We start from the raw sequence: 12,819 nt of genomic DNA, 5'->3' as shown, positions 1-12,819 counted from the left end.
AAAGAGATATATCTTCATTTTCCTTGATTTCATTTTTTATTCCAGTGTTACATTAAAAATGATCAAGAAATGATCATGAGTGCCAATGATAAGTAGTATATTTTCAAACTAATATACAGCAAAAAGTTAAAGCAATTACATAAGCAAAATAAGGTAATTGCACATACCTCAAAACCACCAAAATCATCATCATCCATTCTTCAAGTGCACCTGAAAAATATCAGAAGACATTGAAACAAGCCCACACACAGAGTCATTTATGTCAAAACATTTTTCTGACTTAAATGTATATATATTTTGACTTGAAAATTAAAACTATTTCATTTGAGATTTTTTAAAAATCTACTTTTTGTAACTATATGGGTATGCAGTTTTTAATGCAAAAAGACTGGAGGTTTTTTGGCAAAATTAGCCATTCAGGCAAAATTAGCAATTTCTGTGACTTTTTCAGCAACCATGTATTTTGCCATTTTGTGTTGAGACGCCAGGAGTGGAAAAATATTCTTTTACATTTTAATTTGCTTTTCCCAAATTGGCGCTAGGGCTCAATTCAATAATGCTTCCTGCTTTTTGCATCTATTCCTCAGTTGTCTGGCAACATCAGCACAAACTCCAGCTAAGAACAGGACTGTGGTGAATTTTTGGAAATCTGTCCCCCACCACAAAGGTTCTTCCCTCGGTTTCATGGCCGAGGTTGATTTAGATTTTCAAAATTGATCAGCATTTTTGAGCTCTGGCCACAACTTCTGGAGCATTTTGATATGTGTATTTTTAGCTGAAACTGCTTTGCACTTTTGGAAAAATGTGGAGCAAGTTACTAGGCTGATCAAGATAAATCAAGTCATGTATTCATGGGAGAACAGGGAAGAGAAAAACACAAGTGAATATCCTGAATTCCTCTTTTTAAGATAAACTACGTAAGAGAGAGACAAGCAGTAAGATAATACATGCTTTACTTTGTACTTAATGTGTATCATTAAAATGGAAGGAGAAAACCATGAGTACCAGGACTTTAAAAAGAAGAAAAAGAAAAAGCTTTTATCTAACAAATGATTTAAAAAAAAAAAAAAAAAAAAAGGAAGAAGAAGAAAGAAAGAAACCTGGAAAAGTAAAACAAGTAATAGATGGTATACAATAAATGAAAAATAAATTCACAATAAATTGTGAATCAGTAGCCACAAGTAAATACTCTGGTCAATAATAACTGGTTTCCATTTTTATCTTTCAAAAGTGAATGTATCCAAATTATTAATTATAGTTTCTTTGACTCACTAATACAAGATGGACTTGGTTACAGAAAAACAACCTTCTCCAAATTCTAAGAAAAAAACAGCTAAACAAATTAAACCATGTTAAGCAATAATTCTAAAAGCATTTTCTAAGGCACTTTGCCTTGAGTGATGAAGCAGTAGTCATCTATAGTGAGGTTTTACCTTGTCAATGAAATTAATATTAATGCCTTGAAAAATAAAACTCAAAAATAGTCAAAGAAAAATAAACAGTGAAACACAATCTCAAGGATTGTTTTGTTTCAATAGACAAAGAAAATTTATTTTCACAGAAACTCAAGTCGGTAATGAGACTAAAAGGAATATATGGAGGCAGAAGAACATTATAAAAAGGAAGGACATTAAATTAACCCAAATGAGACACCACTATTGTCACCATTACCTACGATTTAATAGTTTGGAGAAAAAATTTTAAAAGATGTATTTCTCAAAAGAATCAAAGCTAAGCAAGTCATCCACATACAACACTTAAAATATATAAACCAGACTCTCAGAAACTTTTGATGGTGGTTAGTTTGAAATGGAATTCACATTAATTCTGTTGCAAGCAAATAGAAATCTGTATGTGATTATACATTTTTCATGAAGAAATTATAAAGTAAGAGTGATATGGATGCTGAGAACGAACCAACTCAAACTATAAACACTAAGTTTGTGTTTTCCACATGTATTCCATGAATCTCAGGAGACAATTAAAAAATATTTTTAGCATCTACAACACTGTATCCAAAGAATACAGTTTCAAGAGAATTCTAGAGTAATGCTTCTAGGTGTTTCTGTAAATCACATCCCAATAAATTATTTGGAAGGTGCCAGAAATCTTGAAAACAAAAATAAAGAGCCATGTTTAACAATCACCTCAGCTTGTTTGCCTATGGTAAGGAACCAAATACCATCACTTTCCTAAGTACTGATTTAACTCTACAAAAGCATACATCAGTGGTCACTGATGTTTTCCATATCCCAGCAACCTTTACATATTAAAAGGATGATGACAGTTTTCCTCTACTTTATTTTCAAAGAACTACTAACAGATTTTAAAAGATAGATGTGTCTTGAATTTCTTAAAATATAATAATTAGAGAAATATTTATTATTTTAACACATTAACATTTTCCAAATATTTTAGTTTCAAATCTTGCAAGTTTCTGGTTTCTTATGAACATTACAAAGAACAGGAGAAAGTAAAATTAGCAGCATTGATTTGTACAAATCAACTTCACTAAATACAAAAATTAAAAATTCATTTTTAAAAGTAAATACTACAAGTGGGGATTTCAAGTGGGGACTCCTTTATAGAGTTAGCTAACTCCAGCACATTTAAAACATTATTTTATCTAAAATGCATTTATAACTTTTTAGAATATTTGTAGCACTTAACATATACCCCATTAAACTACAAATATAATACAGAAACACCAAATATACCTGTCACGAGCCTGGCTAAAAAATATCATGTAGTTCATTCTCTGTTAGGTCTGTTATAATAGAGCTCAGATATCTCCCACCTGAAGCGCTTCATGATGTGCCCACTAGATATATCGCCATGGCACACATGGCGGGGCGGGGGGGAGGATTAGGTTATCTACACTGAAAGATATCACAATATCTAGTTTAATAATTCTCAGACTTCTTTATATGTGAATTTGATCTCTTCTGTTGCACCACTGTATTAATTCTCTCTTTTATTATTCCCAGTATTTAATACATTGCTGATATTTTATAAGAAAAACATATACACAACACTTATTGTAACAAATTTTTATTAGGCAATTCTATAGAAGAGAACACTCAAGATCCTCAAGGAGTTATGGTCTGGGGAGGCAGAGGTGGAAGAGTATAAGAAAATCATGCAAATGTTAAGAATATGAGCTATAAAGTAGCCTTAAGAAAGAAGAAAAAAATGTCCAGGTGGGAGGAAAGATTTTTAGATGGTGATATATCTAGTGGGCACATCATGAAGCGCTTCAGGTGGGAGATATCTGAGCTCTATTATAACAGACCTAACAGAGAATTTTAAATTACACATTAAAAACATGAATTTATTAAAGTCTTTTCCACAAAGTCTTTTCCTAAAAGATAGCAAAGATTTGTTTTGATTGTTTGCTTCTGCATAAACACAGTGTCAGAGAGAATGTGAAATAAGAAAACTGAAGAAAAGTTGAAAAGCAAATATAAGGAAGATGGATCGAAAACTGTCAATGAGGAAAATAAGAATCAATCACATTTACATCAAAGCATCTACAAAGCATACAAAAAATGCATGACAATGAAAAGTGGATAAAGGTGAGGCTCAAAATAAGAGTGGCAGATGTATCCCAAAATCCTCTTCCAGAATCTACACAACAGAACAACTTATAGTTCTTTATCATAGAAGAAGACTGAAGGTTTATTCCCTAGATAGGATAAAGCCAAGGGTCCAGATTAGAAGACACTGAGACTGCTGAACTAAAAGTTCTCTTAAATATTGAGACCCATTCTCCCAATCCTCTTTCATCACTTGTCAACAGAACTGCCAGAAGCTATGCCTAAGTTTTTAGTCGTGATCTTAGAAGATTCTTCTCTGGGGCAGTTGGGTGGCTCAGTCAGTTAAGCAACCTGCTCTTGAGTTCATGATCTCAGGGTCGTGGGATGGAGCCCTGTGTCAGGCTCCACACTCAGTAGGGAGTCTGCTTCCAGATTCTCTCTCTTCTTCTGCCCCTCCCCACACTTGCTCTCTCTTTGTCTCTAAAACAAATAAATATTTTTTAAAAAATAAGAATAAGATTCTTCTCTGGTGAATCTAATCAACCCATGAAAAAGGACCTCATGAGAGACTCCTCAAAAAAGCCAAACCAAAACAAACAAACAAAAATACAGTTCACTCAGATAATATTACTTTGACAAATCCTACCTACATACAGAGAATTTCCAATTTGTTCCTGGTTTTCAATAAGAGGATGACTAGGATAAAGGCTAAAAGAAAAGACTATCAGGTCAGGTTGCCTTGATTCAAATTCTAGTTCTGTCATTTAACTGTGTTACACTGTGCAGATTACTTCAACACTGTGTACCTCAGTTTCCTCATCTGTCACACAGTGATACTAATACTACTACTAATAATAATAATAGTAACTAGCTCCTAAAGTCCTTATGAAGATTAAATAAGTTAAAATAGATGAAGCACTTAAAACAGTGTCTGGTACATTCTAAGTATTATATAAATGTTCATACTTCATTAGTAGTACTCCATTCTTACATATGACCACATGGCCAAGGCCAAGGCCAAGTCCAACAGAAGATATGAAGAATGTATTTAATATAAAAAACAAGAAACCAAGCTGGAAGGAAGGAAGAAAGGAAGGAAGGGAGAAAGAGGTGGAAGGAAGGGAGAAAGAGGTAGAAGAAATAGAAACTACACAAGAAAATTTTCAAAAAAATTAAAAACTATAACTAGTACTTCTAGAGAGTTAACAATAGAAGATAGTACATCCATGAAATAAGAACAGGAAACTCTAATTTGAGGGTGGGTGGGGAATGAGAGAGGGGTGTGTACCAAGATTAAGGGATTAAAACTAAAAATGATTTCAGAAGTGAAAAAATTGCAGGTAAATAATAAAGCTGAGGAGTATAAAGAAAACAAACATCAGAGTAAATACCTAAGAAAATTAAAAGATCCTGTACAGAATATGCAATATCTAATATTAGGAATTCTAGAAAAACGAAACAGAAAACAAAAGGGAAGAAATCATCAAAAAAATAATTCAAGAAAATTTTCTAAACCTAAAAGTATAATTTTCAAATTTAATCCAGGAAAACAGAAGAATAAACCCGCACTGAAGCACAGTAGAGACAAAAAGAAGATCCCACAAGCCCTCGAAGAGATAAAATCGTTTTCATACAAAGGACAAAGGACATAATGACATTCGACTTCACAGCAGCATTACTGGAAGACAAAAAAAAAAAAAAAAAAAAAAAAGGAAAAATGTTTGTAAAATGTTGAGGAAAATGATTAACACAAAGAATTCTAAAATGAACCAAACCAACAAATAACTAATTTGTGGGAAGACTAAAGTCATATTCATACTGCAAAGCCTCAAAAAAAAATTATTTGCCATTCTTTCTTAAAAAGCTATGGAGGGGTACCTGGGTAGCACAGTCAATTAAGCATCCAACTCTTGGTTCAGCTCAGGTTATGATCTCAGGATCATGAGATCAAGTCCCCTGTGGGCCTCTCCACTCAGCACAGAGTCTGCTTATGTCTCTCTCTCCCTCTCCTTCAACTCCTCCCCCAACATGCATGCACACAATCTCTTTCTCTCAAATAAGCATTGGGGAGGGTATGTGATTTGGTGAGTGCTATGAAGTGTGTAAACCTGGTGATTCACAGACCTGTACCCCTGGGGATAAAAATATATGTTTATAAAAAATAAAAAATTAAAAAAAAAAATCTTTAAAACAAACAAACAAAAACAAAACAAAACAAAAAGCTATGCAGTGAACCAAGGGAATAAGACAAGACACACAAGGAAGAAATGGGATTAGAAAATAGGTACCCTAACTCAAGTGAAAAGCAAAGGGAATTCTCCCAGAATAATGGTAAAGTGAGTTCCCAAGCTATTTATATAGCAAGGATAAGGAGCAACCCACCTAAATTTGCACAGATCAGAAAGTTCCTGGAAAAGTATTCGAGCAAATCAAATTAATAGACTGTCTCATGTGTTTTACCGTACAGGAGAGTAATGTTAAACAACTGGGTGGAAATTCAGAGTTGAATTAGTGATTAAAACATCAACTAAATGAAAACAGAGAGAAAATGGTATGTGAGACAGGAAAAGTAGACATTTTTTTTTTTTTTTTTAAGATTTTATTTATTTATTTGACAGACAGAGATCACAAGTAGGCAGAGAGGCCGGCAGAGAGAGAGAGAGGGAAGCAGGCCCCCTGCTGAGCAGAGAGCCTGATGCGGGACTCGATCCCAGGACCCTGAGACCATGACCTGAGCCGAAGGCAGCGGCTTAACCCACTGAGCCACCCAGGCGCCCGAAAAGTAGACATTTTTACAGTACTGTATTTCTTATCTGTGAGTACAATTTACATAACAGTAATAATGAACAAATACTGGCACCAAAATTATAATAAAACCATATTGGGAAGTTAAAAGAAATAAGATAAAGTATGTGGTATGGGTGGTTGAAGGGGTGGTAAAAGAGAGCTAAAGCTTCATCTTCCATATTGGAAAGCTGATGGGTATGAAACCGAAAAATCAAGCAGCAGCCATAACACACGTTAGGGATGCACTGGTAAACACTAAAAGAATCAACTATATGTGCTAAACATCTTGCATCTAAAAAACAAGACATAGAGGGCTAGAAAAGAAGGGCAAGGATATGAGATGGCTGTGTTTCATAACAGGTAATTTACAACTTTAAACTCTGAGCATATATAATTAATTCTTTAAAGATAGTATTAAAAAAATCATGGCAAAATGAACCAACCATCTATTCTTTCTATCAAAATACTTGGGGGGAAAAAAAACCCTCAAGGAAAGAAAGTTTTTTTTTTTTAAAACAAAACTAACTATAAACAGAAGCTTAAATATTTTAAATTAATATTTAACCAGTGAAAAAATTAAATTTTTTCATGTTAGTCTTCTTTATGACATTTATTAACATTTATTACAAGTTTATACAAAATGTAAAAGTGTGTCTCAAACACCTAAAGTTCCTAAAAATGGAACTAAATGAAAAAAATTCTAAGAAAAAAGAAATTTAGGTAACTGACTTCAAAAAGTACAATTTCCAGAGATCATCCAGATTATTCTATCAGCCCAAAGTGTCTTAACATTGTCCACTTAGCACTTAATTCAATCTCTATTCCATGTGAAAAACTACTGGCTAACCAGCATCCTCATAATCCCAATATTTTTCCATTTGATCCTGTTTCATGCCATGTTTCCTAGAAGCAAAAGACAAGTGATTTTTTTTTTTTTTCTGACTGTCCTGGGCAAACATAAATTGGTAAAAGGAACCAGAACAAAGGAAGTGCACACACACACACACACACACACACACACACACACACAGAGACAACACCCCTTAGTCGAAGTTAAAAATGAAAAGTCACCAAGACTCAACTAATTTGAAGAGTCTAATCATATAAGATCAGAATTTCCGGCTTATCTAGTCAAGGAAATTATTTCTTTTCCCTAATTTCACATAAGCTCTTCCAAGATAGTGCAGAGACCGTTTCTTTTACCTACTTTTAACTCTCTGGTACCTTCGCCAGAGGAGCACATAGTAGGGTCTCAAAGAATACTTTTGAATCAGTGCCTTTGGAATAAATCACTAAATGAAAGCAAAGGAGTTGCTAATAGCTCCCACATGACATCCCTTCCCTTTTACTTCTCTAAGAAAAACATGTTGGAACTTGAGTAGTAGAGGATCGAGTTGCTAGCACTAAAACAGAGCTTCCCATATTAAGGCCTACATCTTAAAAAATCTTATATTGCTACACTCCTCTGTCTTAAGTATCCAACTATTATTAGCGCTATCAATAATTTTGAAACGTCCCCTATGAAGCTGAATCACAAAATTACTGCTACACTATCAATACTAGTGCCAATAGTAAAATGTCACAAGTTAAAAAAATAACTGAGGTATATATTCACTTCCTGAAAAATATTCTATTCATAAATGATCAGATGGGAAGACATCCCAACCACTAGTAATTCTAGTAACTAAATATTGTCTTTTATATAATTTTCATCTGTACTATCAATTAAGTTTTTGTTTTTGCCAGCCATCATTCAGAAAATTTATACATCCCAGCTGATAACAAGAAACAAAATTGCACAGCACTTTTACATTACATTCTCCAAACCCTTACCTGTTTCCCAGCCTCTTTGGTTACTTCTACCTCCTCCAACTCCTCATAGCAATCCTTCCTCCAACTGATGGATGGATGTCTGATCCTGTCTCATTATCCTGTCCTTCAAAGACTGCATTTAGTCATGATCTTGATGCTCTGCCCAAACTTTGCAAAATTAACCACCTCGCTACATTCAGTTATATATTTATAAGCAAATAATAAATACTGTTATATGGCCAACCTACTGTTAACCCAAAATTTTCAGTATATCAATTATACTCTTCCTACCCACAAAATCTTGACCCTCAATGTTAGGGGTTAGGTATATCACCTCATCTCACATTTTAAAAGAGGACAAGGCCACCTCTGGATAGAAACAAGATTTAAGAAATACTACAGTCTCAGGGTAGCTGGGTGGCTCAGTGGGTTAAGTCTCTGCCTTTGGCTCAGGTAATGATCTCAGGGTCCTGAGATGGAGCCCTGCATCAAACTCTCCGCTCAGCGGGGAGCCTGCTTCCCCATCTCTCTCTGCCTGCCTCTCTGCTAATTGTGATCTCCGTCAAGTAAATTAAAAACAAATCTTTTTAAAAAAAGAAAAAAAAGAAAGAAATACTACAGTCTCTTTCTCTTTCTTCTTTACTTTCCTCCAAGAGAAAAATGGTAGTGAGAGCAGGACATCCATAGGTTCTCTATTGGGTGAGATTAATGTATGAAAATCAACATGCATACACAATATCAGCTCATTGAGTTCCTCACTGGGAACTGTGTGCATAAACATATTATCCCTCTAGTGCAACTCCCATGAGAGAAGCTCATCAGAGAAAAACTTCATTTTCTTAGCATGAAGACATGTTTTTTAGCCTGCACCTGGATGAATAAACTTAATTCAGAAGAGAACTTGTAGAAGACCTCATTGCCACCTCAATCCAAACCACATTTACACTAAACTTTTAACAATAAAAGCACTTTTCTGATTCCTATTACTTGGTTCCATTTCTCAATCGATTCAGATCTGGAGTGGTACAAGGCAAATGACAATGTCTCCCAGAAACAATCAACAATATCCAATTACCTGTCTTCTGCCAAGAATTTAAGAGAATTCGCTATAAAATTCATGTTTCCCATCTTCAATAGGATTCACAGTGCTGCCTATCACGCCTATTTTTTCTCTCATTAAGCCACTTTCTCTAATTCTCTAGCAACTATTTCAAAGATTCTCAATGCTCCTCAAACAACCAACCTTCCCATTCCTTCCTGTAACCAAAGCATATAACCAAGCCTCCTGCTAAAACCGAAGGCATTTTAAGAAAGTCCCTTAATGTCTTTCTACCAAAACTGTAGTTACCAGCACCTGTACCAAACTATTCCAGCTTATTCTGCTCACACAGAAAGAGGAATCCCTCTACATTCTTAAAGCTAATTTCTTCATCTGTGTTCTGAGACTTGGTTCTCTCAATTGTGTTTTCTCTTAAATATTTAACTTCCTCCTCTTATTTGACTCCTCCCAAAACACTGAAACATGCTCCAGGTCCTACATCTTTGGAAATGAAACAAAACAAAACAAAAGCAACACCCCTCTCAACTACAAATTCTTCTCCAACCACAGCCCCCTCCTTTTCACAGCTCAACTTCATAAATGCTCTTTCTTACAGCCCATGCCTGTAACCAATTATCTCCTTTTCACTAAATGCAAAAAGACACTTTCAATTCCTTGTCTTATTTGAACACTAACAGCATTTGACCAGTCTTTCCTTCTCAAAACACCCTACCCCCATTACAAGACAACCATACTTCTTTTCCCTCTTTCTTCCAATTTTTCTGGCTACTTCTTCTCAATCTCCCTTGCAGGCCTTTCTACCTACACTTTAAATGATGGTTCTCCTAATTAAACACTCCAACCTACCCCTTCTTGTTATCTCAATTCAAACCCACTCCCTGGACTACCTCATTGACTCCGTTGGACTCAACCACAAATACAAGCTAAGAAATCTCTAGTTAAGATCCACCTCCTGAACTCCAGACCCACACAAACAACAGACAATTGATTAGTCTTTTTTCCAGTCTATAAAGCACCTCAAATTCAATACAAGCAAAACTGACCTCAAGATCTCCCCCCCCACCCCGAGAATACCTTCACTCAGTGACTGCTACTACCATCTACAAAACAGCTGCCCAAGACAAAATCCTGGAGTCATCTTTGGCTCCTTTGTTCTCTCACTTCATACAACCAATCACCAAATCCTAAGTCCTAAGTACCTCTAGAATTCATCCATTCCCATTCCCAGTATCTTCACTCTAGATAAAGCCACCATAGTGTTTCATCTGGTTTATACCATCACCTACAAAACAGTTGTTTCCAGTTTGCTCCTTTTCTACTCCATTCTCCAGTCTGCTACCCAAATGGTCCTTTTAAAATACTCACCTAGTTAAAATCTTTCAGTGACTCCTCATCACTTTAGAGATGAAGTCAAAATTCTTAGAATGAATTAATGAACTTCTATAACCTGATTTCTGGTACCATCCTCAACTCTAACACATCCATATCCTGCAATCATGTAAGAGTGTGTATTTTAACCATGGGACTTGGGTCAAATCACCACTTCTCTCTCAACTTCAGTGTCCTCATATGTAAAATGAACACAATGATTAGATAACTTCCAAGATACTGCATTGTAAAAGCCTCTAAAAATACTATTCTATGACTAAAACCAAATTCCTTTTTTCTTCATAAAGAACTTTCTACTTTCTATTCTGAGTCTGTCATTTTTCAATAATTATTATCGTGTTTTAATTCCTCTAAAATGCAGAAATTAGATGTCACCTTATATTCTTTGCTTTCCACCATGGCCAAGTAAATCCTATTTTATTTTCCCCACTCTTTATTTCCTTTCTCTTCTGGTGATCATCTTTCTGATTCAGGTATTTATTGCTATTTCTTAAAAATTACCAGAACTTACTTGTCATCCTTCTCCCCAATCCATTTATCATACTGGACAACTTTTTCTAAAACAAGTGCATTTTAAGCTCTAAGACTATTATCATGAAAGTCTCAACTTCAAAGCTTTCAAACTGAGAATGAAAAATCCATGGTCAATGAGACATGAACTTTGGAGCCTCATATGTAAGCAAAGTAAGCATAAAGACAAAGTTGTGAACTGCACTTGCACTGATCATTAAAAGCAAAAATAAGTCCTATAAAACACCTACAATTACATCAAAATATTAAGGCAGAAAAGGGCATACTATACAACAAAAATACAGGAAAAAAAGTTATACAACAACATAGTAAAAACAGTGTTGCCATTATCAGGTGCAGAAGATCACAAATTTAATATTCTCCCCAATAAAGACAGTGTTTTATTTCTTTCATGGTTTTATATGTTCTCATTTATGTTTCTTCTGTTTACAGTGAAATCTCATTTATCTGGATAAATATATCTAATAATCACATCTACCTAGAATATGTTATTCTGATACAATAACCACAAAACTATTTTGGGTAGACAAGAGTGAAATTGTAAACTTAGTGTCTCAGTGCTCAAATATGTTATTCACAAATAGCTTTGCTCACTTTTGTATTAGACCTAATTAGAGGTCCCCAGTGCCTCCCTGACTATATCTATAACTCCCCCTGACTTACTCTGTTCTAGCTACATGGCCTCCCTGTCATATCCCTGTTTCAAGAAATCTGGCTGTTATTATTATTATTATTATTATTATTATTTTGTTTCTAATAAAATCAGCTTATGGAAACCCACCACCTAGCATAAAACTAAAGATCTTAACCATAAATTACATGCAAACCCTCCCTAGGGCACAATCCTCCATTCATTTTTCATCATTCCCTTGCTTTCAAAAATAGTTTCATTTTATCTTTATCTACTAAGGAAAAGCACACTACTTCTAATCTGGCTATTTTTAAAGGGTGTCCCATGACATATAAATTAGGGAGACCTAAGTTTTTTGCATATTATGTCATTAATATTATTTCAGCTATCATTCCTTTTTTTACTATATAATATACCACAGTTTATTCAGTCACTTTCTTGTCAGTAGATATTTGAGTGTCTATTTTGTTATTGAGAGCAGAGCTGCTATGAACATTTTCCAACACATTTACTTTTGTATATATACAGTATTTCTCTTGGGTATATGCCTACAAGTAAAATCCCTGGGTTATAAAGTTTGTCTATATTTAGCTTTGCGGGATAATGAAAAACTATTTTCCAAATGGTTGCAGAAATTGTATTTGTTGAAGCAGTATGTAAGAATACTGTGAATCTGCATCCTTTCCAACACTTGGTTTTAAATGGTATCCCACTGTGTATCTAATTTGATCTCCCCAATTATTAATGAAGCTGAAATCTCTTCAAATGATTATTAACCATATATAATTTGTGAAATACCAATTTCTAGTTTTTTAATTTTTGCCTGTGCCTTTTGATTTATGCAATTTAAAAAATATTCTTCATATTAATCATTGTCAGCTTTGCATATTGCAAATATCCTCTATTTTAGAACTTATTTTTCATATCCTTTAAGGTAACTTCTAATGAACAAAATATTTTAGTATGTTAACTGTATTAATCTATTCCATTATAATTTAGCCAAGTTTAGTCTTATTTGTTAAATACTTTCTTATCCCTAGGTCTAAAAGATATATACTTGTATTTTCCAAAAA

General features: G+C 34.3%; 1 protein-coding gene across 6 annotated transcripts in view; it reads right to left on the bottom strand.

The window, feature by feature from the left end:
• Window positions 1-12,819, bottom strand: part of CCDC91 (coiled-coil domain containing 91) — a 347,143-nt gene that overhangs the window by 286,084 nt on the left and 48,240 nt on the right. For all 6 annotated transcript variants that reach the window (XR_009356756.1, XM_059185849.1, XM_059185848.1 and 3 more), the window contains one exon: window positions 168-210. Coding sequence is in view for 5 of the 6 variants with exons in the window: in XM_059185849.1 (XP_059041832.1) it covers window positions 168-197 (30 nt within the window). In the remaining variant the exon portion in view is untranslated. The remainder of the gene's footprint in view (window positions 1-167; window positions 211-12,819) is intronic.

The sequence above is a fragment of the Mustela lutreola genome, chromosome 8 (genome assembly GCF_030435805.1).
Source record: "Mustela lutreola isolate mMusLut2 chromosome 8, mMusLut2.pri, whole genome shotgun sequence".
Lineage (NCBI taxonomy): Eukaryota > Metazoa > Chordata > Mammalia > Carnivora > Mustelidae > Mustela > Mustela lutreola.
The sequence above is the reverse complement of the archived record's forward strand: the minus strand, read 5'-3'. Positions and strand labels throughout refer to the sequence as shown.